Below are 27,510 nucleotides of genomic sequence, written 5' to 3' on the forward strand. Positions count from 1 at the left end.
GACTTGTGCTCATGATCCCCTAATTGGTCTACAATAAGGGGGCCACGTGATGTGTGAATTAGGTACTTCCACTCATCGGCCAATTGAATTAAGACCGTACCTGCCTGGCTGCATGGCTGAGCTAGTGGCGTTAGTGGCGTTAGTGACCTTAGCGACCTTAGCGACCTATTAAGTGCCTAGCCCCCGCGGTCGCGTCTCGCGACTTTCACTTCTTTCATCATTTACTTCAACAAAAAACAAAAAGTGAATTCCACTACAGTCCTGCCATGACTTTGCCTTAAGCTTCTACCAATAGTCGTTGCTTCAATCCCTGAGCCGCGAGTTTACCAAAGTTTTCCAACGCGCCCAGCGACATAATCTCGAGAACGCTGATAGTTAAGCCAAACATTTGATTCCACAGTCGTCGCATCTCAACAGCCATGAGCGAGTCAAGTCCGACTTCCACCAGACTTAGTGAGATATCGACCTCTTCGATGGGCTTAAGCATGAATGAGTAAACCCGCTTGCCAATCTCCAAAGCCAGAAATGCGATGCTTTCAGGATTGTCGAGCTCGCTTGGCGTTGTCGTAACGTTGGCGATGAAATCCCGGAGACCATTGCCTTCGTTCGAATCATCTCCCGCGTTTTCCTCTTTGGGAATGTTGTGGTAAAGACCCATGCGGCGGTCTTTCTTCCAAGCCACATGGTTTGCAGCGTCATCTAGATGTTTATCTGAGTGAAGGCCCATAATGATTGGCGTTGGCCCGCGATGCAGGATACCCAAGTGGATATACTCGAGAACTTCGCGCTCAGTGAGAAACTGTAAGCCGTTTGAGCGCAGGTTGCGACGAGCTTTATCATTACCAACCACCACACCAATGTCGTCAATGGGACTAACAGCGATCGCGGATGCAGCAAGTCCCAAGCCGTTTCGGTATTGACAAAAGGCTTCTAGGAATGTGTTGGCAGCGTTATAGTTAGCCTGACCGGGGACGTTGATGGTTGAGACGATGGAACTTGTGACAAGGAAGAAGTCCAACGATACACCTTGTAGTGCATTGTGAAGGTTCCAGGCACCATCGACCTTTGGTGAGATACCCTCCTTCCACTCTTCGTGCGTCATATCGGGAAAGAGTGCATCCTGAGTAGATGTTAGCCAGCGCGATATCTCATTAGTTTCTTATTTCTTACCCGAAGCACCATGGCCAAGTGGATGACCCCCCTCACCGGCCTAGGCGATTGTGTCACAGCAGATTTGGCCACTGCGAAATTTTGGATAGCTCCAGCAATGGGGGTGAGAACGCATCCCATACTCTTCATCTCGGCAATGAATGACTTATCCTCTGCAGAATGGCCAGCAGACCTTGAGACTGCGGTGATGAATCGAGCACCCCGTTCAGCCATCCAAGAGCAAGTAGCTCGCCCAAGGCCGCCGAGACCACCAGTCACGATATACGAAGCTTGCGGGTCAAATCGCAATGCGTCACCAATGACCGGGGGGGCGATGCCATTTGAGGTAGCCTGCTGCATGATTAATTGTTTGATCCCGAAAGAGGAGTACTTTGTACATACTTTTCGAACACTGCGTGCGAGCTCGGAAGAGATTGAAAATGGAATGTAGCGGCCCACGTTGATTGTGCCATTTTCAACTAAGAACTCTCTATCTGGAAGCAGCTGCTGAGTCAACTGCTCCCCTAGAGCCTTCTTGAAGACATTCCCAACATGGCTCGCCAAATCCACATCTGCCGAATCGACCTCTAAAGTTGTCAATGATAGAGATAGCTCCGAGCGAATTGATCGCAAAAGCCCAATTGAGAGACCGCTTTGGGGAATTTGGCAACCCTTTTGTGTGGGTGGGAGTAGCCATAGTAACTTTCTCGAGGGAATCGCTTCGCATCTCTGAATTAGGCTCTTGAACGTCGCCCATCTCTGCGAAGAAATATCTTCGAAAAACGGTCTCTCTAGATCCAGCGCGAAAATAACGTCGTGCTCGTCGGCAACGTCCTCGGCCAGACTCTTGTTGATAATGTCCAAGCCGGATTTCGCCAATTCTTGGGACAAATTGATAGAAAGTTTGCTGTTAATGTCTTCGGTTACTAACACGACACGAGACTTATTCTCACTTGAGATAGACACTTTGGGCTGTGCAATAATGGTAGACCAGTATCGGTACGGTAGTGGTGCGTCGTACACAACATTATCTGCGCCAGAGAACCCAGCATGCTGCAATTCTTCATCCCAACGGTTTCTGGAAACAAAAGGTTCCCATTCACGGCCATCAGCCTCACCAGACCACCATGATGCGAAAGCCCCAAAGATAAAGCCAGGCGACGCTCCCACGGTTGCAGGTTCGGAAAGGAGGAGCCGGCCATCTGGCTTCAGTACCACATTCAAGTTCTTCAACGTCTGTTGAAGGCAAGGAGTTGCATGAACAACGTATGGTGCCAGAATGAGATCGAATGAGTCAGCCTCGAAGCCCTGTGCAAGAGGGTCTTTGCTAACGTCGAAAACTTTATATTCGATGTTTGGCGCATTGCTGAAACGCTCGCGAGCTTGCGGGAAAAAGCCAGGCGAGATGTCAGTGTACGTGTACACCGAGTAAGGAGGCAATGCGCCGACCTGGACAGCCTGGGACAAGATTCTTGCGGTAGTGCCGCCTGCCCCGGCACCAATCTCGAGCACTCGGAGCGCTGGTCGGGAATTCGACATCAATTTAACATATCCGGCATAGTCAAAGTTGATTACGCCGTAAACATTTGGTAGGATGTCGTTTTCCATTAGAAGCTGCGCCGGATCGACCGTCCCAGTATATAAGCCTTCAATGTTGTCTCGGATTTGTGCTATCGCAACCGCGTACGGAGCCCTGGAAGGGATCTTAATCAGTTGGGAATATTTGTTGGCAATTAAGGTAGATCTTTCGCTACGACAAAGGGAAACCAATTTCGCTGTATTTCCGATAATTGGCGAATTTCCAGCAGTGACTATTTTGGCTTTTCGAGAAAGCCATTTCCCATATTTCTCGAAGTACGCGTTAGTTGGCTTGCGGCCTCCAAGCCGATCCACGGCGTCCAGTATACACAATAAGGTGAACTCTTCCAAAAGACTAGTACCGGAATTGTCGGATGGGGGCTTGACCAGTATGGCACTTTGGTCTTGAAAGTCAAAGTCGGGGCGCCAGTGGAGGTATGCTCCGTCCGTGTGATGTGGAAGTCCAACATTCTCTTCAGGCAACGGCGTGAAGCGAAGACCGCGGATGCGTAACAAGGCTTTCCCATCTGCTACGCACTCAACATCCATAGCCGAGCTGATGTCTGAAGGATGGGCGACAGCCCGCATTAGCGATGCCCCGCGATATACCTCAAGCTCATCGATCTCTGTGGGTACCTTCAGCTCGGTGTAGTGGCGTGGTAGGCCCTTCGCACCGGCGATGATGGCAAGTTGTAAGCACGCATCCATAGCAGTTGGATGGAAGAGGAATGGTCCCTTTATAATCTCATCACTTGTATGTACCAAAGCTGTTGCAGCTTCGGTGGTCGTACTTGCGGACAAGTTGTCGAGGAGCTGAAATTTGGGGCCATAGTTAAAGCCGACCTTTGCAAACGTTTCGAACCATCTGGTTGCATCCGCTATCCGAGGCAGCTCGACAGGTTGCTTGGCTTCTGGCGCACCATCAACAATTGCCTTCACCAAACCTTCACAATGTGTAATCCAGGTGGATCCATTATGCGATGCGATGTTGAAGTGATAATAGTCTGACTCTGGTTGTTGCCGGAGTGCAGTCACAATTTCTTTTGGCGCAGCCTCACCGAGTACCAACGCTGTGGTGACCCGAACATTCTTGACACCATACCCTGTCTCAATTCCGGTCAATTGTCGAATAGCTTCGCCCGCGATGCTCACGAAACCAGCGAAAGGAACAACTGTATCTTCGCGAACCTTGTGATCGGCAATCCATGGCACATGATCAGGGACAAGCACTAATCTCCAAGAAGGGTTGATCGAGGTGCTTTCGGCAATCTTGCGACCAAGTAGCTCATGCTGGCCGTAGGGACGAAGACGCCATTCTCTTGAAAGTCTTGGCTCATACCAATATGTCTCGTTTAGAGACCAAGGATATGCGGGTAAGTCTGTCAGGGCTTTGCCTGATGGATATAGAGCACCGAAATCGACAGCGACGTCTTGCTGGTAAAGCTGTCCTACGGCGGACAGAAAAGTCTCCATGCAGCTTTTACCTCTCAGCATAGTTGGGACATAGTCGAATTTTGCATTTTGACCGGCACATATTTCGCGGATCGGCCCCTGAAGGGTAGAGTGTGGGCCAATCTCGAGAAATAAGGGATTGCGAACTTCTTGCAAGATGCAATTGACAGCAGAGTTGAAGAGCACAGGGCTTGTCAAATTATCGACCCAGTACTGGGGACCAAGTTCATGGGCATCTGTGATCTTTCTGGCTCTCAGGCTAGAAAAGAGTGGGATCTGCAGTCGGTTGTCTCGCCACTGGGTAAAGTTTGTGAACTCATCACCCAAGCATGACATGTACCCATCTGATAAAGCAATCATGTGGTCTAGTTGTTTCGTTAACAGACAACCACCAAATTAAAGTAATAGGAGGACTCACGAGAATGATACGCCATCTCGACCTTGAGGGCACGGGCGAAAGTGTCAGGCAGGGCATTTTTGATGTTTGCCAATGCCTCTTGCAGCTTATCCGCATCACCTGAGATTGTGGTGCTCGAGGGACTGTTTTCACAAGCTACGACCACCCGATCGGGAAGATATTTTCGCGTGTCTTCGGCCCCCAATCCAATTGCAGCCATTGCCCCTGAAGTGGAAGACCCCTTCGATACATGACCCCGGTAGTAAGCTGCAGTAGTGGCTTCACGCAAGGTGAGAGCCCCTGCAACATATGCAGCCGCGATCTCGCCACTGGAGTGTCCCACCACGGCCCGTGGGATGACACCGATGCGCTTCAGTGCATTGACTAGACCAATTTGGACAACGGTAGACAGGGGCTGGGCCAACTCTGCACGACTCATTTGGCTCTCGCCGGTAGGCTTACTTAACTCCTCTTCGAAGTTGTTAGCTTTGCTAAACGCTTCTACCCTAGGTGTTAAACTCACCAATAGCCTTCCATTGTGGACGACGGTCACCCAAGCTCTGTAGGATTTCATCCATTGTCAACACGTCCTCTTTAAATCCCGGGAGTGAGGTGAGCAAATCGTGGCCCATCTGTGGCCACTGTGCACCTTGTCCACTGAATACCATAACAACTGTCGGCGTCTTGTTAGGTTTATTAGTAGGAGGTTTGAATGCTACCGTGTTTGGGTCCGAAAGGACCGCAAATGATCTCCATTTAAAATGCTCCCTACGCCGGGAAAGAGTATAGCAGAGATCCGGTAAGCAGTCGGGGTGAGTTGAAACATATTGCTTAAGATTTTCGATCCTGACTTTTAAAGAGTCTTGGGAATTAGCAGAGATAACAGCCAGCTCGGAACCTAGCTGAGATGTCGAAAGATCTTGAACGTATTGCTCGGCAGATTCAACAATACACTGGTGTGTGTGTTTGTGTCAGTATAGGTAGGTCTCTTAACGAGGGGTATTCTTACATGTGCGTTGGTGCCTCCGATACCAAACGAATTAACACTGATCCGATGTGCTTTTCCCTGTGGCCATGGCATAGGCTTAACGGGCACTGTGATTTTCTTCTCCGCAAATGGAACTATCGGCTTGTTAACGAGTGATCCTTTGAGACAACATAAAGTCAACTTACTGCGGGGATTTGGGACCTTGAATTTGATGTTTGGAGGGATAGTCTTATGTTCTAAAGCCAGAACCGCCTTCATCAAACTCGAGATACCTGCCGAGGCTTCTGAGTGCCCCAAATTCGGCTTAACAGACCCGATATAGACGCCATCGCTTGGCACGCCAAAGACGTTGCCAACGGAGATGGCCTCAACAGGGTCACCTACTGGAGTACCAGTTCCGTGGCACTGTAGAGTTGTCAGATAAATTCTAGGCAGGCATGTAGGCTGGAGAAGATACAGCATCGAAAGAAACTCATACCTCAACCATGGCCGTCTCGGCCGGATCGAGCCCTGCATCTGCATATGCTTTTCTTATCAAAGCCTCCTGCGATACCACACTGGTTGCGAATAACCCGCTGCTTTGGCCATCTTGATTAACACCAGTATTTCGAATGACGGCCCTGATTGGGTTGCCGTCTCGAATAGCATCGGAAAGTGGTTTGATGTAGATGGCATTGACTGCTTCGCCACGTCCATACCCATCAGCACGTGCGTCAAAAGTTTTGCATGAGCCTTCTGGGGACATGATCCCCTCTTGGGTCATGGACGCAGTGGTAATAGGCCCCATGTTGAGGTTTGATCCTGACACCACTGCAGCATTGCAGTCCCGGTTCTGCACCGCCCGGACTGCATTGTGGAGCGCAATCATCGACGAAGAACATGCTGTCTTGATGACGTAACTTTATCTCACAAGTCAGCTACTCATTCATCTAGTTACCCACCGGGGAAAGCTTCGACTTACCAAGGACCCCGGAGATCATATTCAAAGGCCACCCGATTTGCCAACATTGGGTCGAGGTGGCCGGTGAGCACATAGCCGCTAGCATGTTGCTCTTCCTTGGATTGCGCCTGTAGCCAGTCCTCGGAGAATGTACCGACAAAGAACCCGGTGAGGCTGCCCCTATAATCAGTCACACCCGCGCTCTCAAGACACTCGCGAACGACGAGCAGAAGCAGACGCTGCTGCGGATCAGCCTTCTCCAGCTCGTTCCGCGTCATGCTGAACAGCCCCGCATCGAAGGCAGCCAGGTCGTCTTCCAAGAAGTATGCGTGGTCTTGCTGGATGGTGTTCGTCATTCCCATGGAGCTGTCGAAGCCTTTGATGTTGTACCGGGACAAGGGAACCGGTGTCCGCAGGTCCTTGCCGTTATACAAGGCGTCCCAGTAGTCTTCCGCGGTCTTGATGCCACCGGGAAGACGCATGGCCATGCCGCAGATGGCCACGGGCTCAACATAACGGCGGGGGTATTTAATGGTCATTTTCTTGTCTTTTCTTTCTTTCGTGGTATAGTAGGTAAGTTCAGCAAACAATCTTTATGAGTGATGAAGACAATGACACAGACTGATAACACTGGATATCCGAGGTAAGTATCTTTTTTGTTTTTTCTGTTCTGAGGTGGAAGCTAGCTTTTATCATTCCTCCCGAATAGTATACAGACTCAGTTACTTGGCACCGAGGCATACTCTCAAGACCCTCCGATCCGATCCGATCTGGAGTTTGATAAGCCTTCTTACACGGAAACCGCCAAGAATTCCAAGCTTCATAGCACCAGCATGAGGTTTCATGGCTGACAATCATGTTTGATTACGTAGTTAGCTAACTCTGTCCGCCTTACTTACTTACCTCTTATCAGGGATGCACATCGCGACATAACCTCCTTTTCTTTTTGCATCTTCAGTCAGATAACGTGAGCTGATTTTCGATCACGGAACGGGGAGTAGAGATTATGTGCTTGATTCCTTCGCCTGGTAAACACTCAATCAAGTCATCAACCCCCGGTGGCCCCTCGCAGACCTTAGTGATAACTTCAATATCTGTAATTGGCCGTCGGCCATACTGTTAGGAGTACACTTAGAAAGCATGCTCGGATGAGGGCAGTTGCCTTCCCGGAGAGCTAGCCCTGATAGCCGTTATCCAGTCAGATGCCTGGGTTCGAGGGGCTCGCGGATTTATACCCATGTCCCAACAGTACCTACTCACGGGACATGCCGTTTGAACTTCTTGATACTAGGTAGGTATTTAGATAGGGGTTTAGGTAAGTACGTGGAAAGAAGAAACTTACGAACCTCAAAAGCACACCAGAGACTACATCTGAGACCAAGGCCCTGGTAACAGCACGCGGGCTACACCTGGCCCTTTTGCGACGAAGGATTCCGCATCAGCCTCCTAAAAGCTTATTGTAAGGTAATCTGCATACTGCACTGGGTAAGGGGGGGTAAGGATTCAATGCGGCTTGATATCGCAACTTACTACAGATATTAGAAGGTGCCTTTCTTTTGAAGCTAAAGAACGAACACCGCTTCGACTAACCCGTGATACATGATGCAATCCTATCCTATATCTTGCCTACCTAGTAGTTACAGAAAGGCTATAGACCGAGTTGGTAATCAACCGATCTCGGAAACGGGGGCGCCCTTCGGTTCGGATGAATTCTTTGCCCTTGCACAGCGGTCTTCATGCATCTCTGACAGTGGTCGGTGAGAGGGCTAGATATCTACCTGGGGAGGAATCCTATCCATGCACCGATTCCCTGTAGTCAGCGGCCCCTCAACGGTAGCGGCATGATCAAAGAAAGAAATGATGGCTCGAAATATTTTTCGGTCTACCTCGTGGACCCCGTGGCGCATCGGAGAATTGAGTATCAGCTGTTCTTCGCGTTTCTAAGATAGCCGCCCCTTCAGCCTTAGAAATCATCTCGGCATTCGCTCGTAGTAGATAAAGCGAGACTATACCCCCCATCCTTCGTATCTAAAGCAAACACCCAAGCTTTCTTGTTATACCCTTCGCCCTTAAAGCTTATACGAAAACTCCCACCTTCCTCCCCCCCTTTTTTTTTCATAAGACAAAATAGTCACCTACTCATACCGCCCTCTCCACCCCCATCAAAACAATGACACGAGTACTCCTGACCGGCGGATCTGGCTTCATCGCCTCGCACATCCTAGAAAGCCTGCTCGACCACGGCTACTCCGTCGTGGCCACCGTCCGCTCCGCGCAGAAGGGGCAGCAGATCCTCGATGCCCACAAACACCTCGGCAAGGAGAAGCTCGACTTTGTCATCGTGGAGGATGTTCGGAAGCCCGAAGGTAAGCTAGTTTGCCCGTTTCCTAGACAGAGATCAAAAGTACTGTAGGTTAGGTATTTGCTCATCTAACCACCACCCCCCCCACACCACCAGCCTTCGACACAGCCGTCCTCTCCTCCCCCCCCTTCACCGCGGCAATCCACTGCGCAAGCCCGTACCACTTCAACGCGACCACGCGCTCCGAAATCCACGACCTCATCGCCGCCGCCGTCGACGGAACCACCAACCTCCTGCGCGCGATCCAAGCCCACGCCCCCACCATAAAGCGCGTCGTCATGACCAGCTCATACGCCGCCATGGTCGACTACAGCAAGCCCATCACGCGCGCGTGGACGGAGGCGGACTGGAACCCGATCACGGAGGCGCAGGCGTACACGAGCCCGCAGTCGGCGTACCTCGCCAGCAAGACGTTTGCCGAGCGGGCCGCGTGGGACTTCGTCGCGCGCCAGAAGCCCGGGTTCGCGCTGACGACGATGAACCCGGCCATGGTCTACGGGCCCGTGCTGCGGCCCCCGCCCTCCCTCTCCGCCATCAACACGAGCAACGCGCGCTTCGCCGCCCTCCTCCTCGGCGGCCCCGGCACGCCGTGCCCGCCGACGGTGAACTACCTCTTCGTCGACGTGCGGGACCTCGCGCTCGCGCACGTGCTGGCCCTGCGGAAGCCCGTCGGCGGCCACCGGTTCCTGGTGACGGCGGGGAACTACTGCAACGCGGACATCGCGCGCGTCATCGGCGAGGAGTTCCCCGAGTTCAGGGCCAGGATGCCGACGGGCGAGGCGCTGAGGAGCGGGGAGGCGCCGGAGGATGGGGGGGTCAACGGGTTCGACAATTCGAAGAGCGTGGAGGTGCTGGGGATGAGGTATAGGGGGTTCAGGGAGGCGGTGGTGGGGGTGGTGGAGAGTGTGAGGGGGCTGTTGTAACTTGTGAGTACCTAGGTTAGGTATCTGGGGTACGAGGTTGGAAGTTGGATCGTTGGTAGTGCGCCGGGTAGGTAGTTAGTTAGTTAGTCAATAGTGGCCCAATTTCAATACCTACTTCACCGCAGAATCCCGTGCAAAAATAATACCTAACAAGGACTCCCATCTTGTGATTTCGCCAACCTGAACTCTTCTCTTCCAAAGAGGTGTATTAGGTAGTAGCTGCCAGTGCTCGCCAAGTGCAAGTGACACTGCAAAATACCTAGGTACTCAGTCCGACCTCAACTCCGTCACAGAAAATGCCGACAAATCCCCATCGACCCAATTGAAAAAAAAAAAATCTGAATATAATCTACCTTGCTCTCTACAACATTACACCTTTTGAAAACCTTGAAACGAGATCTATCCGTTATGCAGAACCGTGCAAGTGAAGTTGACCGGTTTTCAGTGCAAATTGCAAATTGGGGGAATAAATATTAAGGGGGGGGGGGGGGGGGGTTCCGTAATCTAACCGCGTCTGACGTAACATCATACCTACCGCCTGCGAGTCGCTTACTTATTTCTTGACCAGCAGTCCGGGACCCACCAGCTTGACCCGTGAGAGAATGATAAAAACGCCTCCCTATTACGATCATGACGGTTATTTGTCAGCTTAGGTAATTCAAACAACATTGGAATATATTGAAAATTCAAGGAGGGGGGGGTCGAATGCTTACCGCGAGCAGCGACACACCGCAAAAGACCCTGAGACCGGAGTACCCGCCGTCCTGCGCAGTCACGATCGCGCCCGCAATGGGGCTGCCGAACAGCGTGCCGAAGGAGGAGAACGCGTACAGCGTGCCGACGCGGAAGCCCAGCGTGCGCACGTCGGATATCGAGGCTACCAAGGCAGGAATAATGGCAAGGGTCAGGCCGGAAGCGAAGCCATAGAGCACTGCGAAGACGATGATCGGGGCAGTCGACGCGGCTGGGACCCACAGGGCCAGACTTATGATCCCTGAGAAAAGGGTAAAGATGATGCAGACGTTGAAGACGCCGTACACATCCCCCAGATGGGCGGGGAAGATTCGTCCAAAGACACTCGCGGCGTTGATGATTGGGACGAGGTAGTTGGTCAGGTCATCCGGCATGCCCGCCGCCTTCGCCTGGACGATGATGAAGTTGAAGGGGAGGAAGGCGCCGAAGTAGATGAAGAACGAGCCGATGGCCAGAAGCAGGAACGGCAGCTCGGTGAACGGGACGAAGTACTGCTTCACCGTGAAAGGCTTCGGGGCGGGGGGCAGGCGAGACTTGACGGCGATGTTGCCGAAGACTAGGAGCCCGAGGAGGAGGAAGGCGGTGATGCGCATGGCCCAGCCAAAGCCGACGTCCACGATCAGGTGCTGCACCATGATCGGAAGCACGACGCCGCCGATGCTGGATCCGGAGACCATGATGCCGTATGCGAGCGCGCGGTGTTTCTTGAACCAGCTCCCTGCCGCAGCCACAGCTGAGCACTTGTCAACAAGTAGTTACTGAATGATATGAGTAACAGGAAATGGGGTATGCACGTACTCGGATAGAACAGGAAGCTAGTTCCAATAGCGCTAGCGACAGATTGTGCTAGGAAGATTTGGTAGTACTCCTTGGATAGCGAGACCATCATCAATCCGAAAACATGCAGTATGGTTCCGAAAAGCAGTGGCCATCGTGGACCATAGTTATCAGCCGCCTTGCCAGAAAACAAGCCCTGTGTATGTCATTAATATTAGGAAAAGGCAAATAGGTGTGCATATGTATGCCGTGAACCCACGAAGAAGAACAGCACGAACGATTCCATTGCCGGTATCCAGGCCACTTCGCTAGGCGTATAAGACGCAAGCTGGTTCGCCTGGTAGTAGTCCTGGAAAACACCAATGCCTTGTTTATGCTCATTAGTACGATGTATCGACAACTCGACGTTAAAAGTTGACCAGGAAATCTAACATACAGTTGACCCAGCCGAAACTAGAAAAGACGGTACAAAACCCGCCAGCAATGCACAGCCACGCGTGAAAGCCGCCATCGGGGAAGGCGTCAGGGTCGGGTCCGGCAAGAGACTGGTTTTGGAATCTTTCCGACTCAGAAACTTCTCCGCTCTCAACGTCGACATTCGTCTTTTCCGACTTGCGGTCGTTGAAGTCTTGGAGGGAGGTAGGGCTCTGAGAGCTGATTTCCGCGTTTGAACTCATCTTGACGAGCGGAGATGATGGAAGAAGAAGAAATTTGATGGATCGAAAAGAAAGACAGAGTTCCAAGAGAGAGCTGCCATCTTTCCTTGCTCAGGCCTTGCCTACCTATATATCATTTTCATAGTCAGGTAGGTTGGCAGGTTGGATTTATCATCGAACTGTGAGAAAGACGAATCAGTTGGAATTAGTAAGGTTAAAGATAGTTCCTAATGCGGTATCATCTTTCGTCGAAGAGTTCTTGGCACGGGTAACGACCCCGTACCGCATCGGACGACCCACTACAACGTGTACCTGGTCAGACAAGGACTTAGGATACGGCATATGCCATATGGGGAGTAGCAAACGCCTCAGATGTCAGATTTACATACTACTGTAGGTAAACATCCATGGATGCATGTGACCGAGAGCAGCTGATAACCAGCTCTTCAGACGATAAAATAAACCCGAAATCCTTAATTCTGATTCGCGCGATTCATCCTACTCATATAGGTTAGTGCCTTTAATTGGATGAAAAATTGCGAAGGTTGCAGGCGACTAACCTAACAATGTCTCCTCCCCCTTTTTATCCTTCATCCTACCAACAAAGATTTTTTCAGGCACATGCCTATTAATAATAAGCTATGTTATGTTGCATTTGTAATAAGCCGATAGTATCTCTTATCTTATCTCGACATCCTCCTGCTCAACGGCCCAACTATATCTGCAAAAGTCATCATCGACAAGCCCCAACGCGTACCGGGGCCTTCCATCTTATGTATATTTTGCAACCACGACCACTCTCGCTCATGGCCAGGGTGCAGACGAAAGTACTGTCGCGCACTCCAAGATGGATATGTGGTTGCGTGACCACCATAGGTTCCCAGCTCTGTGCGGTGGAAGTATTCCAATGACTGGCAAATATACCGTGCCATTCTAGTTCCCTCGCTTTGAATATCTTGTATGGAGCGGCTCTTGTCTAGGCTGAATGATGGAGCATCCAGGCTCAAAGGCTCTAGTGGCTGCGCTGAATCTAACGTAATGGGGTTAGTTGAAGCAAGGAGGTGTTCAAGTGTCATAGAACGACCCAGTCTCCCCTGAACCAGGTCGTGTATCTGGATGACATTGCTATACAATTGGGCGGCGACAGACCAGCACATGACGACAGCCACAGCGACATTGAGCGATTCAAACTCGAAGCAGAGCGGGAAAACTCGATTTGAAGGGTCGACGTCCGCCGGGTTTACCGCACAGCTTGGTACTGACCAGGCTCGAGGCGACGGCGAAGCCTTCCAGAACTCATCGTTCCAGTGCTCGACAGATTTGACCATCCCTAGCAATGCGCGCACAGCTGAAGCTGATTCTCTCACCAGAACATCTTGGTCGCTGATGGAGGGGAGAGTGTCTGCCTTTTCAAGGATAGCAGGAATATCTGCAACCATCTGATATACCTCGTCGAGAGGGCCATTGAAGTCGGACTCGGTAACTATCTGTCGCCAGATATCGTCTTCGAGGATTTTTGCTTGTCGTTTCGTTAAAGCTTCCAGGGTCTAGTGATCCATTAGAGGAAGACAGAGGAAGCCGAGACACATAAATTAGACTCACACAGACAATCCGCATACGCGAGAACAGGTGTCGCCATGCCGGGGTACTTGCCATTTCCGGGCCTCGCAGCCGTAGGATCTCTGCGATGCCACTTGCATGAACGCTCCAGCCATTTTCCGCAGGGCATACAAAAAGCTAGAAACACTGATTAGTAACTCTATACAGCGAGTCGGGAGACTATGTGGCTTGTGAGCCTATTCTGTTTCGTAAGGGGTTCTATATATAGGTAGGTACACGTGTATACCTCACAGGTCGATAGGACTATGATAGCCGCCAACGTCTCCTCTCGGCACCGCCTTTCCGAATCATTCAAGTCCGTGTAAAGATGCTGCACCGCGGCGTTGTATCGATCAAGGCATTGGTAGAGTGAAGCACTGCCCGTGCCTGTAACATGCAACTGGGCAAGGCAAAATGCGAAGAGGGCCGTATCCAAAGACTTGCTGGGCTCGAGCAGATCCGCTAGGCGATAGGCCCACGAGAAGCTCCCTTCGCTGGTCTCTGGTCTGGGACTGCTCGAGAATGGGTACTTTGGGAGATAGGTAGACTCTAATAACTTCACGGCGTACTTCCGAAACTCGTGACAGTTACGCCAAGAATCTGAAAATAAATCGTGTAGTTTGGTTTCCGTCTGGGAATTAGCAAGTTCATCTTTCGGCTGTTGTTGTTGTTGCTGTTGCTTCTGCAGAGTCTTCTGCAGAGTCTTGCGTTTGGACAGTACCGAAGTTGCCGTAGTTGACGTGCTTGACGGAGTCCTGTTAACAAAGATGAGATCACGGCCGTAGCCAGTACATGTTCGTTTTGCTGCAATGCATTTGAGGCAGAATGGCCGTCTCATATCACACTATTCAAAGGGCCTCGTGATTAGCGGGGCTCGGGGAGATCAGTATAATGCGGGTTGGGTCGGTCATATACCCTCAGCCTCTTCTGCCTGCAGGTGTTACAAGCCTGCGACTTGCCGGCAACGCCAACCATGTGTGACCCGATGAGAAATTTATGCACAAAAGAGTAGAATTGAAGCTTTCTAACCTAGAGTCAAGGATTTCAATATAGGCACTGGTACATGGACAAATGGGCCCAGTATATGAATCTTGTAAAGGTGTATCCGCATATGTCAGCACGGCTAAAAGAGTAGTTAATCACCTACATGTAACTACGCCGTAGGTAGTTAATCACGTGCATTGAAGGCCCACATAGGTACCTTAGGGTCAGGCTTCAGGGTTCATGGTTAGACTAACTAGGTACCTATTCCCAAAGGTAAACGATCAATCTTTTATTGTTTCCCTAATTGATGCTACATACATGTAGTAAGCAGTTGGCTGCGAGTATATAATATACAATGCGTCGTTCTATCACACTGTTCTAGGAGTGAACCTCACATTCAATGCCGGCTTCCACCACAGGAAATGCATCTTGCAGGACCCAATCCAATCCAGATCCTTACTAAGAAGCTCCATGTCAAGCGCGTATACCATCTTCGCCAGCTGTAGCGACATCTGTCCGTACGCAAAGCTGCTGTTGCATTAGCCTAGGTACCTCGACACCTTCAACGTTTTTTAGGTAGGTATCTCCATAGACAAATATGACGCAAAGGGTATGGAGGTAGGTAGAAAAGTGCCAAAACTCACAGCTTTCCGGGGCATACCCGCGGGCCCAACGAGAACGGCTGGCTCGCTGACTTGACGTCGTCGCAGTCGGGGTCGAGCCAGCGTTCGGGCTTGAAGGCATACGGCTCGTGCCAGAACCGCTCGTCGTGGGCGATGGCCCATGGGGAGACGTAGAACTCGGCCTGCGATCATTATCAGCCACTGTTTATCTGCCTACATAAGTATGCAGGTATCCTGTCTCCATGGCTCGTCAACTTACACCCTTAGGTACATAGTGTCCCTCAACCATCACACCCGGCGACAGGCGCGGCGTGCCCTGCGGGGCAACCGGGAAAAGCCGCATGCCCTCTTTCAGCACCGCCCTAAGGTACTCCAGCTTCGTGGTAGAGCCAACGTCGATGTCGTCGTAACTCGCGTAGGATGAGCGAACTTCTCGGGCCAACTTGTCATATGCTTCCCTGTTCTTGAGTAGGAAGTAGAGGGTGGAGGTCATGAGACTCCCGCTGGTCTCGCCTCCCGCCAGTCTTTAACTAAGGGTCAGCTAGGTGCCTAGTATACATATATGGATAGGTGACTTATGTGGCGCCAGAGGATAAGATACACTTACACCATGTTCCAAGAGTGCGCTTCCATTTCCGCCTGCTTGACCTCACCCTTACGGACTTTCTCTGCAACGTTCTCCAGGAAGTCATTCTGGGGGCCCTGCTTTTGGAGTCGGCTGCGAGACGTTAGCCCATGAATCACATCAACTTCTTAGAAAGAGGCCACCCACGCTACGGCCTTATCCTTGCTGTACTGGATCATTTGGTTCCGAAAACCAACGGTCCACTTAGACGGAATGCATTGTGCGAGTTTGACAAGCATAGGGTAACGTCTGAGATTGTCCGCCACCGTCACCACGTGGATGGTGCTTAGAATAAGGTCCAGCCAAGGGTGTGATCCCTCTGTAATGGCCAGTCAGTACCTATCCAAATCTTGCGGTAAACACAACATCGCAAACATCACAAACATCACATACCCCTTTCGATGCAGCCGAACGACTCGCCAAAGGCCATCTCGCCGAGGATGTCGAACCCCAAAAAGATAAACCACTTGGTCATGTCGACTCCCTCCTCACTGTTCCCCAGCTTCCCCAACTTCTCCACGAACATGTCGACGTTCTTCTGCATGACAGGTTCTTGCTGGGCCAGTCCCCTCGCTGATAATGCCGCGGAGAACAGTGCGCGCTTCTGCTGAGCTAGGATAGGGTCGCGCTCGGTGCCCAGAGCTTGCTCGTCGAACCCGGCGCCGAGCATGTCGTAGAACTCGTTCTTGCTGATTTTAGCCACGCCCTTGACGGCGGGCAGGTAGATGGCCGTGTAGGCGCCTGGGCTGCAGAACGAGAGCTCGTTGGGGCTCACGCGGAAAACATCACCTAGGTAGTCACATTGTTAGACAAACTTTCAGATGAGGACTGCGTTGTCCTGTGATCAACTCACCGTAACGCTTGTGGCAGTTTTCGATGTGACGATGGAATCGGCCATCTGTAGAGTGGCGGATACGCCATAACAGTGATGCCCTGGCCCAAAATGGCCCGGGAAACTGGGAAAGGGGGTGGAAGTAAAGATTGTAGATGATACAACTAATTGCATAGGCAAAAAACTGGTTCCTTGTCAGTATAGGGCTCACTAGGTAACTGTGCAAGCGTGCGATGTACTCACCAGAGCCGTGGATGCTCTCAAGAGCAGCCCAGCAGATAGATGGTGCTTGATTGCACCCCAACGCTGAAATCCATCCAGTATAATGTGGTCGCTAGGAAATAACGGGTTGGAGTTATTCATGTTGAGGAGGGCTGTCAGATGCAAGACTACAGTGGTTTAGAGAGAGCAACGTTGACGGTTCACAGACGCAATGATTCCAACCATTTTATAAATCATACAGAATTTAATAATAGACACCTGGGCAGGTAAAGAGGCAAAAGACCACCATTTCTATGTCTAGGTATGTACGAATTAAGACCCAGTGGGTATTGCGCTCGGTATACTAGTTCAGCATTCTCTACTTCACTTGAAGGACTTGATTTTGCATGCTACCAACTACGTAGTATGGAATGTCCAGAGGCTAAAAGACTACGGACAAGCATTAGGAGTTTTTTTCTATTGAAAGGTATGTGGCATCGTCTACCAAGCATACCTCTTTAAGTTACCAGGTACTTCTTCTGCCAATGGCTTCATGAGTGCAACACTACCATACCGCTATCATATGTGAGTCTGAAATAATGGATAGGAGTTGCAGCTGAAGCGTGCTAAATTAAGGATAAAATGATTAATAAAAGCTTTAGGACGACGCGTTACAACATTTGATGGTAGGATCTAGAGTGGTTCACGTCCAAGGCCGCCTACTAAGGTTAGTAGGTACTTTTGATATGTAGGCAAGGTAGCTCTGCTGCTCTGGAGATACAGGCACGGTCAGGTAGGTGGATGTGTGGATAAAAGTGGACTGTACGGAGTATGAGATCTATGAATACCTATGCATAAACTCGTGAGCCAAGTATTTTTATAGTTATCATCAGTGAAGCTAGATAGGTCTGGTCCGTATATATCAACTGTCTCATGTCTCCTGAAAAGAGAATGCACCTTTCACTGGTAAAAGGTCATCTAATAGTGAGTAAGTGGAGCCACCCTCCCAGATCGTGCCAGGCCGTTTCCGCCAGAAGACTAGGTAATCATTTGGCATTGTCTTAATTGATAGTAAATTAAGAGGCTATCTTGGTTGGGACATGAAATTATTGGTACTAGGTAGTTACCTAGGTATGAATGATACCTTCCTTCCATAGGCCCATCTTGTTGAAAATGAATCCTGGATATAGTCCAGGGATAATTCCAAAGTTTACAAAGGTATATTAAGAAGGCATTGACCTAGCCTCATTTTAATATAACACTTGCGTCTCCTTGAAAGATGAATACCAGAGAATTGTATGCATCAAGATGATAGTTACTCATTTACTCTCATTCCCATCAGGTGACTAGCCGCGCATCTCCCATATCACTCATGCAACAACCTGGGGCTGATATGCTACAGGCTTGTATCATGAAAAAAAAAAAGCCTAACTTTTGGGTTAGTTTGCTCTGCAAGAAATGCTAGGGGAGAATATTGATTGTGAAAGGGTAAGCTGTATCAGATAAAAGATTTTTATACATCAATGAAATATCAGTCCCGTCTTGAAACATATTTGGGGTATAGGTTGTCATCATTATAGCTAATAGTGAAATGTGAAAAAGAAAATGCGAGACGTACCAAGAATTAGCAGTGCAACCGTTTATGATGAGATTGCACTGCCCAATGACTCCCAGCCAGTACTGCTCCAGGGCGCGATGAAAATTGCCGTCTGGGCATCGGCAGCCTTGCAAGTTCCTGCATATGCATCGGCTAGACCCACAGCACCAAGTTCGCCTTTCGGCGGGATGGCCTTTAGTGCCACTTTCAGGGCCATATCTGCTGGATACTCGTCCCCTGTAGACTCGGCTAACCTCGACCATCCGTGTGGAAGGTGTGGGTACAGCATAACATCAGTCTGAAGTTCAGCAAGGACATCACTATCTGTACCGGTTTCCGATAGTATGGCAACGGCACGGAATACTTCACCAATCTGAGAATGTTCAGCGTTGGTGACTTTTTCGCTGGTCCGGAGCGTTTGAAGTTCCGAAACAACGGCGTCGAGAGACTCTTCGTCTTCATCGAGTAAGGCGATGATACCCAAAAGCAGAACGGACTGTACGTGAGTAGCATCGTTTTCGATTACACCGAACAGAATATCCCGTGCCTTCTCTCTAGCCTCGCTAGTACCACTAGCCCATAGCATTTGGGCCAGAAGACAGACAGCGTCTGGATTCTCGCTGGACTCTTCAAGAGCGGCTGTAAAGTACGACAAAGCTGACTGGATGTCTTTCAAGAAGTACTGTGCTAGTCCTACGGTTAGATGAGCTGATAGACGAGCCTTTGTACGCTGGTCAGCCGTGAGCTTGTCGCTGTTTATACCTAAAGCGCTTTCTCCACAATCTATGGCCTTCTCATATTCACCAGCCGAAAGATATGACCGAGCAAGGTCGGCTTTGGCTAGGGCAAGGCGTCCAAGGGATTTTGTAGATTCGGTAGCCTCATAGTTTTCCTTCAATTGCTCGCAGGTATTTTCGAGGGCATTTATCGCCCAAATACTATCATTCGTTCTTTCTTGATACAAGGTAGAAAGGTGCCGATAAGCGAGATCTTGTGGATCCAGACGCTGCAGTTGAGTGAGAGCAAATAGAGGTTGTATTAGGGATGTGATGCCTATATCGGATGTGCTTGAGAGGATATGGTCGAACATGGATATGGGGTATTGACGTCTCGTAAGAAGTGAGGAAGATTCGGAGATGTCCATTGCATGAGTGAAGAGGCCGTGAGCTTCCTTGGGGTCATCATATAGGAGCGCGACCAGGCCCTGGCCTAACCAGGCGTGAGCGTAGTCGGGATCATTGGACTGTGCCCGCGTAAAGGCCGCGTTCGCAAGCTGGCCATCGTTCTGGAGAAGTGCTAAGGCTCCAAGGTTTGCCCACACGTGAGCGCTTCTTTCGTTGAGGAATAGGCTGCGGACGAATGCATGTTGCGCCACGGATGGATTGATTTCGCTCGTGACAACGCCTAGCGAGTTCCAAAATTCTGCGTTTGCGGCTTCAAGCTCTATTGCTCGCTTGAAACATCGCACGGCGGCCTTCTGATACCTGCTTGATGAGCCGCGAAGTTGGACAGGAAGGCAAACGTGGGCCCGGTTCTCGGCCCAGCCCAAGTTGTAGTATGCAACTGCCTGAGCATGAGCGTCGTTGGCTGACTCGTGAATTGCCCGCTTGTGGGCTAGAATAGCGGTGTGGAGACTTCGGGTGAGATCAACTCCAAGTTGTTCATCCACGGGGAATCTGCCTTCAGCAAAGATAATGTCTTTGCCCACACCATCGATATCCTCCAAGACGGCATACGCAGAATTGTTTTCTATTCCTAGATCAAGCAGCTTCCGGATACCGTCAGTGGGGAGATCGGACACGTGACTTTGAACGGTAGAGTAGATGGAGCACGAATCGCCGACTGCCTTCCAGAAATTGAAGGTGCTAATGAGGTTGATTGGCACGGTTAGGGCAAGGGATAAGGCTTTGCTAGCCAATTCAATCGATTTACCAAATATGCCCTTTTCGACACAGTCCGAAGCATTTTCAACCATGGTCTGCATCAGGGCTATAGCAACACCCTCTTCCTCTGGGCGATTCGATATGACCTCGTGGTATAGATCGATGGCTTCGTCAAACTCGCCAAGCTCGCGTTTAATGTTAGCGAGCATATATTTCGTGAACCAAGTGTCACCGATCTTGCCGCTGTCCGCATTTTGTTCCAACTTTTGGGCGTTTTGAATTGCTTTCGTGGCTGCAATAAATCGTCCCGAGTTGTGGTAACTTTCACCCAGACCGACCCAGGAGTGATAGTCTTCGGGAGAAATACGCAGGGCTTGTTGAAACGAGACCACTGCTTTGGCATAATCCTGTTTGTTCAACTCAGCCACCCCAAGTGCAGATAAGGGCCAACTGATGCCCTTCTTCTTAGATCCTGGAGGCGGCCTAACTCTGCCCGAGTCCACGATTCGCCGTGCTACCAATTCAACGCGATCCCAATCCCCGTCGTCAGCGAACGAGCGTGCAAGCCTTTCGGCAGACTCAACTTCAGCTGACGATAGCTCTACAGCCTTGAGAAAGCATTTTCGGGCCCTCTTGTTGTCCTTCGCGTAATCTGCATAGTAAATACCCAAGCTACTATATGCCGGGGCATAATTGAAGTTGCTCTTTATAGCATCTAGGAAGTAGGCATATGCACCCTTCCGACTCTTCCTGGCAGTTTTTGAGGAGTCGAGGTTCCAAATACAACAGCCTAGTCGATATTGTGTCTGGGCTAGCAAATCCTTAGACACTGAAGCCTGCATCATGGATGGTAAAAGAGACTCGAGCTCCTTCTTCCCACGTATGTAGTCGCCTTTCAATGAATAGAGCCAACCAACCTCAGCACGGACACGGAGGTTGCTGCTATCACCTTCAAGTGCTCGTTCCAAGAATTCGATTGCCTGATCGAATTCCTCCTCCTCTTCATAGATTAGACCAACGCCAATCATCGCAGCGGTTGACGTGGAGTCCACTTCCAGTACCTTGTCGAACAGACATTTCGCTTCGCCGTGATTCCTGGGAGATTGATAGAACACCAATGCAGTACCCAGGTAAAGCATGAAAGCCTGATTAGCATTCGTAAAGACCTTGCCAATCTTTTCTGTTTCCGCAATCATTATCTTGATTGCCTTTCTCATAAGCTCCACGTTACTTTCGTGGTCTTCTAGGTTCTGGTAATACTCTCCCATTAATCTGTGAGCGAGCAAAGAGCTGGTAGTCGAAATCCCTTCCATCATCATTAAGAGCCTGTCTTCGTCGGTGTATGGCACGACTGACGTCGGAGCACCACCATCTTCATCATCTTCGCTTTCTTCGTCTGTCTCAGACGTAAGCGCGGGTGCTGGAGCTGGCACCGTCCTTTTTGGGAATGGTGAGATGTCACTTGTCATGAAACCTGTCAAGACACGATAAAGATCACTATCGGGGAAGAAGGAGCAATATTCGTTAAGCACATTGACATCCCAGTCCTTAATTTCCTTATAGTCTTGCCATTCGACCGCAATGTCCCAAGCAAGCTTGAAAGGGTGTTTGATAATGACCATGTCGTTTGCCAACTTCTGAACAACTTGAATCTCAGCAGCTTTGGTTTGGGGGGGAGTGACCAGGAGACGGTCATATCGGAATTGAAGTAATTTCTCTTCATATTGACGCCTGACATCATCATCATGGACCCAGAGCGTAAGTTTCTCATAGATGTCGGCTAGCTCGCTCTGACATAAGACTTCTCGGTTGACCTCAAGAGTAACCTCACTGAGTTTAGCGCCTAGCCTTGTTCGACGTTCACCAATGAGGATATTGATACGCTTCTTTTCTTCAACCTCCAAGATCTGGGCCATAGTCTCATAGGTTCTAGCAGGATGAGGAACCCGGCCTTCAAGAGCAGGATATATGGGACTGTCGGGAAGGATGAGATGTAAAGCTTGAACATATTGGGCTCGGTCACACTTCGTGCGAGCAAAGTCAATGAACTTGTCTACGACATTTTGGCACTTCTGCACGTCTTCCGCATCCCTGAAAATTTCAGCAAGCTTGAGAGCGGCGAGCTGATATTTCTGTAGAGCCTTGGGCCCCTGTTTCTCGTAGACCTGGACCAGACCCTGCCATGCTTGGCTATCAGATCGGATACTGACTGCGGTGTTGTAGGCGGCTTCGGCTAGATCTAGTTGGTTCTTCTTGTCTAATACAAAGGCTTTAAACACATGGCTAGGTAGATAAGAAGGATGTTAGAACATTCAAAGTAAAGAACTTTTCCAAGACCCAACGGGAGAGAATGAAACGTACGCTTGATAGTTCTTGGAGTCTTTGCTGATGATATTTTCAGCTTGTGCTAAAGCATCATCCCATTTTTGCTGGCGAATAGCTTCGTTGATAGCCTTCAATGAGGCCTTGATGCTCGCCATCTTAGGGAAAGTGTACCTGATATACTCAAGGTCATATCTTGGGGTGATTTTCCACGAGTGTTTTGTGGCATTTCATCATTGAAGTATTTTCTTTTCCTTTTTCTTTTTTGATCTGAGAACTCTTTTGATTGGAAAGAACCATTAAATTCAGTTGTCCCCTTGTGTATGAGCTACGAGTGGATCGCGGCGAAAGGTCGGGTGTACTTCAAGTACTGATTTCGTCATGTATGTACTGATTGAAGCTGATAAGATAAACCGGTAGATCATCGGTAAATCATCGCGTTTACACCCCGCTGCGCCGTTTTGGCGCGTGGCGGATCCCCGCTACGGAATATATTATGACCAATTATCAATTGAGCTGAGAACTTTGTCCATGTTCATTTTCCCATTTTCCTTTTTATCGGATCGGCAGCTGCGTATTCGGATCATGGGTCTTGGACTCTTGGGTCTTGTGTCTTGTACATGTGGTCTTGGCATCAAAACAATCTACTGCCGTAAGAGCAAACATTGAATGTTTCTACGACGTACATACGTAGTATGAAGTTGTTCACCGACATTAAATCCTTTACATACAAATCTGATAGTTTAGGATTCTCTCACGATATAGCCACAGACTATGTATACTTAATACTTACAGATCATATGTCAACTGCACGACTCAACTCAATTACTCACCGAGTGTTATTAGTCTACCCTAGGTATGTAGCAGGTTTAGTGCTTATCGATGGTCTTTTCGTCATCTCCCAGAAAGTTTACTTAGAGGATAAGTTAACTTTCTGGGCTGCATATACATTTGCATAATACCTGGTACTACTCTGTAGTAGGTAGGTATAGATAAATGTGGGTGGACCTGTATATTAAAAGGATAAGATCTAAGGATCAGACCTTGCTACTGAAATGTTCTTAAATACATGACCACAGTGCTTCGCACTTTCCTCTCTGGCGTACCTGCCACCATCTACTGGGGGGGGACAATAGTGCCTGTCCCAGGCACCTCCAGGCTTCGTTTCAACAGCGCCAACAAGCTCTGATATAGACGTTCCCGAACCACACAGCCATTCAATGAGTATCAGAGATAGGTGACGCTGTATTGGAACAGCGACAAGGTGCCAGAAGTGTGGTCTTTTAGAGTAAGGGGTTAATCGGATAAATAAGGTGTAGTGCATCCCATATGGGAGGTAACAAAATGAGCCATAATGGCTAGTAAACTGTGGGCTTTTTGAATTGAATAAACGGTTTTTGGACTTTTTGATTTGAATAAACTGACTGTGGACTTTTAATTAAACGACTTTTGAATAAACGGCTTTTGGAACAAACGACTTTTGAATAAACGTTGACTTTCAGAACAGAGCTTTCAATCAACAATAACGTTTCAATCAATAAAAGGATCAAAACAACTTTGAAAACAATAAAGGTCCCAATTATCAAAAAAAACCAAAAACCAAAAATGAGGCTATCACCACAGCTCTTCCGGTGGGGGGTCACCAGATAAATGTGGGTGGACCTGTATATTAAAAGGATAAGATCTAAGGATCAGACCTTGCTACTGAAATGTTCTTAAATACATGACCACAGTGCTTCGCACTTTCCTCTCTGGCGTACCTGCCACCATCTGGTATGTAGTATGTACAAATGAATCTACGCGGTGCTGCGGCATCTCAAGGTTCCGATTCGCTAAATTCCTTGTACATATGTAACAACGTCATCGCCACTTGCTGCATACCTAGGGTAGTACATACATAAAAGCTTCGGATCCATTTATAATATGCTACTAGGTAATTACCTAGGTACCTACCTACATAGTAGTGCATACATTCATGTGTACGTGCATAGTTATTACTACATATCAAATCTGGCTATGTAAGTTGTACTTCTCGATCAATACCACGACCCCCCAACGGCCCCGACTTGAACCCTGAACTTGAATCCTGATAACTAATCTTCATAGCCCCGGTGCTCGTACCTGCAGCCCTGCCACCTTAACTGCTTGACAACCTTGGAACCTGACAGCGGTCCAAAATATTTTGTTGATACATATCCTCATCCCATCTAATGTCAATTTTCTTATTTACTTCTAGTCAATCGGCAGTCAATTGTTCCATCTCTATTATCTAGACTATCCTTCATGGCTTCACTTCGCTTGATCATCGAAGATGGTCATTTTAAAGATACACATGGCAGACACGTCTTGCTAAGGGGCATCAACGTCGCAGGCGACTCCAAATTACCCAGCGAACCCGATGTGCCATCCCATGTCTCCCAGGACTTTTTCGACGGCGATAATGTCAAATTCCACAACCGACCATTTCGGAAAGAAGATGCTCACATACACTTTTCCCGCTTGAAACGGTTTGGATATAACACCATCCGCTATGTTTTTACTTGGGAGGCTATCGAAGCTGCTGGACCCGGGAGATATGACGAAGTCTGGATTCAGCATACGATTGATGTCTTACGAACGGCCAAGGAGTATGGCTTCTATATATTTATGGACCCTCATCAGGACGTCGTACGTATTTCCCAATTGTTTACATGCTACATCTTCCCCGGAAGAAATGTGTATGCTGATTATCCCAATTAAACAGTGGTCGCGGTATTGTGGCGGATCGGGCGCTCCCATGTGGACGATATATGCTTGCGGGTTAAATCCCCAGAGCTTCGCTGCTACCGAAGCTGCTATTGTACATAATACATATCCCGACCCCGAAAACTTCCCAAAAATGATCTGGTCTACCAACTACTATCGACTCGCGGCAGCCACGATATTCACACTCTTCTTCGCCGGACGTGATTTCGCCCCTAAGTGTATCATAGATGGCATGAATATTCAGGATTATTTGCAAGGACACTTCATGCGTGCTTGTGAGCATCTTGCGAGGCGTATACACGAAGCTGGTGGAATAGAAGACGATGTGGTGTTCGGGTGGGAAACTCTGAATGAGCCGAACAGATGCATGATTGGACATCCTGACTTGAGCATTATCCCTCCCGAGCAGAATCTCAAAAAGGGCACTTCCCCAACCTTGTGGCAAGCGATGCTGACTGGGTCCGGCCGAGCGTGTGAAGTTGACACATGGGATATGGGAGGTCTGGGGCCTTACAAAGTTGGACGTACGCTAGTTGACCCCCATGGTGAAATGGCGTGGTTACCAGGAGATTATGATGAATCTCGATACGGTTGGAAGCGGGACCCTGACTGGAAGTTGGGTGAATGCATTTGGGCCCTACATGGAGTGTGGGATCCCTCTAATGACACGTTACTACGAAAGGATTACTTCGCGAAGCACCCAACTAACGGCAACAAACTAGACAATGAGGTCTTTACGAATACCTACTTTCTAGAATTCTATCGAAAATATCGGGATACCATCAGATCTATTCACAAGGATGCGATTATGCTGTGCCAGCCGCCAGTCTTTGAATTGCCCCCCAAAATTAAGGGTACAGCAGATGACGACTCGAGGTTGGTGTACGCACCACACTATTACGATGGCATTACCCTCATGACGAAGAAATGGAACCGTACGTGGAATGTGGATGTTTACGGGGTGCTCCGTGGCCACTACTGGCATCCAGCTTTCGCCATAAAAATTGGTGAGACGGCCATTCGAAACAGCTTCAAGGAGCAGATGGCCGCCATGAGGAAAGAAGGACTAGATTATATGGGAAATCATCCGTGCATATTAACCGAGTTTGGGATTCCATACGACATGGACGATAAATACGCATATAAGACAGGTGACTACTCAAGTCAATCTGCCGCCATGGATGCGAATCACTTCGCTGTGGAGGGTTCATCCATGGAGGGGTATACATTATGGTTATACGACGCAACGGTGAGTCTTATTTCATGGGCATAGACGCTGATTTATTGCTAATGATGTACTCAGAATGATCACCAACGAGGTGACTTATGGAATGGTGAAGATTTATCCATCTTTTCCGTAGATGACCAAACATTGCCAGTATCCGCTGTTCCTCGGACGCCCGACCTTAATCAGTCGACATCCAGCCTCCTGAAAACAGCGACCGCGGGCAGTAGAAAAGAGGTTGAAGATGAGACCTCAGTCACACCTAGCAATCTAAAGCGCACCATAACGAACCCTTCCATCTCGTCCTCGCCACCTAGTGAGGCTCCTGAATTGACTAACGCGCCTGGGTACCGCGCCGCGGAAGCATATGTTCGCCCTGCGCCGATAGCAGTCAATGGCGCTATAACAAACTATGGCTTCGATTTGAAGAATTGCGAGTTCACGTTAACCGTCGAAGGAATCGAGTCCCCGTCTCAAGACCTACCTACGACGATATTCCTACCCGAATACCATTTTCCTAAGGAGCAGTGCACGGTAGCAGTCAGCTCTGGAAAATGGGAGATCAGTACAGATGATGATGAACATGCTTGGGTCCAGAAACTTCGTTGGTGGCATGGTGCTGGCCAGCAGAATCTTAAAATCACGGGCGTGATACGACCACATAACAGCATGGCTGGCACAGCGGAGGAGGCTGGCTACTTGGACCAGTGCCAGGATTCCTATAATTTTGACGTCAAAAGTTGTAACGTCATGTAATCAACGTTACGAATTCGGTTGAATAGGCATACACCTGAAAGAAGGATCTGATGCAAATCCATATACGTTTTCTCGCGGTATCTGCTGTGGTACTTCGAGGAGGCTCATTTAATGTAGCTTTGAGGGAAATAACGACAAAGGCG

At 49.3% G+C, this 27,510-nt stretch overlaps 7 protein-coding genes across 7 annotated transcripts; 2 read left to right on the forward strand and 5 right to left on the reverse strand.

Annotated features, from left to right (window-relative positions):
- Positions 1-277: 277 nt before the first annotated feature.
- On the reverse strand, positions 278-7,043 carry GGS25DRAFT_526571 (uncharacterized protein; the record flags this gene model as incomplete). Its single annotated transcript, XM_049265013.1, has 9 exons — positions 278-1,120; positions 1,171-1,500; positions 1,552-4,544; positions 4,598-5,047; positions 5,100-5,529; positions 5,586-5,698; positions 5,750-5,969; positions 6,043-6,463; positions 6,526-7,043. 9 exons carry the CDS (start codon positions 7,041-7,043, stop codon positions 278-280), a joined length of 6,318 nt encoding a protein of 2,105 aa, XP_049112602.1.
- A 1,427-nt stretch (positions 7,044-8,470) lies between these two features.
- GGS25DRAFT_97195 (3-beta hydroxysteroid dehydrogenase/isomerase family protein) lies at positions 8,471-10,278 on the forward strand. Its single transcript, XM_049266190.1, has 2 exons — positions 8,471-8,870; positions 8,963-10,278. Exons 1-2 carry the CDS (start codon positions 8,675-8,677, stop codon positions 9,787-9,789), a joined length of 1,023 nt encoding a protein of 340 aa, XP_049112603.1. The 5' UTR covers positions 8,471-8,674; the 3' UTR covers positions 9,790-10,278.
- Positions 10,279-10,342: 64 nt separating this feature from the next.
- On the reverse strand, positions 10,343-11,996 carry GGS25DRAFT_526573 (major facilitator superfamily domain-containing protein; the record flags this gene model as incomplete). The annotated part of the gene is made up of 5 exons (XM_049265014.1): positions 10,343-10,408; positions 10,503-11,275; positions 11,341-11,515; positions 11,579-11,685; positions 11,756-11,996. The coding sequence occupies 5 exons, from the start codon at positions 11,994-11,996 to the stop codon at positions 10,343-10,345; spliced, it is 1,362 nt and encodes a 453-aa protein (XP_049112604.1).
- A 14-nt stretch (positions 11,997-12,010) lies between these two features.
- GGS25DRAFT_97009 (uncharacterized protein) lies at positions 12,011-14,769 on the reverse strand. The gene is made up of 5 exons (XM_049266188.1): positions 13,822-14,769; positions 13,578-13,712; positions 12,536-13,522; positions 12,365-12,473; positions 12,011-12,287 (listed from the first exon to the last, which is right to left on the reverse strand). The coding sequence occupies exons 1-3, from the start codon at positions 14,410-14,412 to the stop codon at positions 12,659-12,661; spliced, it is 1,590 nt and encodes a 529-aa protein (XP_049112605.1). The 5' UTR covers positions 14,413-14,769; the 3' UTR covers positions 12,011-12,287; positions 12,365-12,473; positions 12,536-12,658.
- A 157-nt stretch (positions 14,770-14,926) lies between these two features.
- On the reverse strand, positions 14,927-17,001 carry GGS25DRAFT_526575 (putative cytochrome P450; the record flags this gene model as incomplete). The annotated part of the gene is made up of 8 exons (XM_049265015.1): positions 14,927-15,086; positions 15,203-15,363; positions 15,441-15,705; positions 15,789-15,899; positions 15,954-16,125; positions 16,200-16,595; positions 16,660-16,822; positions 16,882-17,001. The coding sequence occupies 8 exons, from the start codon at positions 16,999-17,001 to the stop codon at positions 14,927-14,929; spliced, it is 1,548 nt and encodes a 515-aa protein (XP_049112606.1).
- Positions 17,002-17,885: 884 nt separating this feature from the next.
- GGS25DRAFT_511790 (tetratricopeptide) lies at positions 17,886-23,049 on the reverse strand. The gene is made up of 3 exons (XM_049262740.1): positions 22,681-23,049; positions 18,458-22,602; positions 17,886-18,266 (listed from the first exon to the last, which is right to left on the reverse strand). Exons 1-2 carry the CDS (start codon positions 22,797-22,799, stop codon positions 18,480-18,482), a joined length of 4,242 nt encoding a protein of 1,413 aa, XP_049112607.1. The 5' UTR covers positions 22,800-23,049; the 3' UTR covers positions 17,886-18,266; positions 18,458-18,479.
- Positions 23,050-24,603: 1,554 nt separating this feature from the next.
- Positions 24,604-27,507, forward strand: GGS25DRAFT_97724 (glycoside hydrolase family 5 protein). The gene is made up of 4 exons (XM_049266192.1): positions 24,604-24,659; positions 24,748-25,308; positions 25,385-26,635; positions 26,690-27,507. The coding sequence occupies exons 2-4, from the start codon at positions 24,925-24,927 to the stop codon at positions 27,365-27,367; spliced, it is 2,313 nt and encodes a 770-aa protein (XP_049112608.1). The 5' UTR covers positions 24,604-24,659; positions 24,748-24,924; the 3' UTR covers positions 27,368-27,507.
- Positions 27,508-27,510: the final 3 nt, after the last annotated feature.

This window comes from Hypoxylon fragiforme, assembly GCF_022984875.1.
Source record: "Hypoxylon fragiforme strain CBS 206.31 chromosome Unknown GGS25scaffold_10, whole genome shotgun sequence".
NCBI lineage: Eukaryota > Fungi > Ascomycota > Sordariomycetes > Xylariales > Hypoxylaceae > Hypoxylon > Hypoxylon fragiforme.

Coding starts and splice junctions, on each gene's coding strand:
- GGS25DRAFT_97195 (XM_049266190.1), top strand. CDS start 8,675: ATGACACGAGTACTCCTGACCGGCGGATCTGGCTTCATCGCCTCGCAC. Junction 8,871..8,962: donor GGATGTTCGGAAGCCCGAAG/GTAAGCTAGTTT, acceptor CCACACCACCAG/CCTTCGACACAGCCGTCCTC.
- GGS25DRAFT_97009 (XM_049266188.1), bottom strand. CDS start 14,412: ATGAGACGGCCATTCTGCCTCAAATGCATTGCAGCAAAACGAACATGT. Junction 13,713..13,821: donor TAGTCCTATCGACCTGTGAG/GTATACACGTGT, acceptor CAGTGTTTCTAG/CTTTTTGTATGCCCTGCGGA. Junction 13,523..13,577: donor CGCGTATGCGGATTGTCTGT/GTGAGTCTAATT, acceptor ATGGATCACTAG/ACCCTGGAAGCTTTAACGAA.
- GGS25DRAFT_511790 (XM_049262740.1), bottom strand. CDS start 22,799: ATGGCGAGCATCAAGGCCTCATTGAAGGCTATCAACGAAGCTATTCGC. Junction 22,603..22,680: donor GACTCCAAGAACTATCAAGC/GTACGTTTCATT, acceptor TTATCTACCTAG/CCATGTGTTTAAAGCCTTTG.
- GGS25DRAFT_97724 (XM_049266192.1), top strand. CDS start 24,925: ATGGCTTCACTTCGCTTGATCATCGAAGATGGTCATTTTAAAGATACA. Junction 25,309..25,384: donor TGGACCCTCATCAGGACGTC/GTACGTATTTCC, acceptor CCAATTAAACAG/TGGTCGCGGTATTGTGGCGG. Junction 26,636..26,689: donor TATGGTTATACGACGCAACG/GTGAGTCTTATT, acceptor TGATGTACTCAG/AATGATCACCAACGAGGTGA.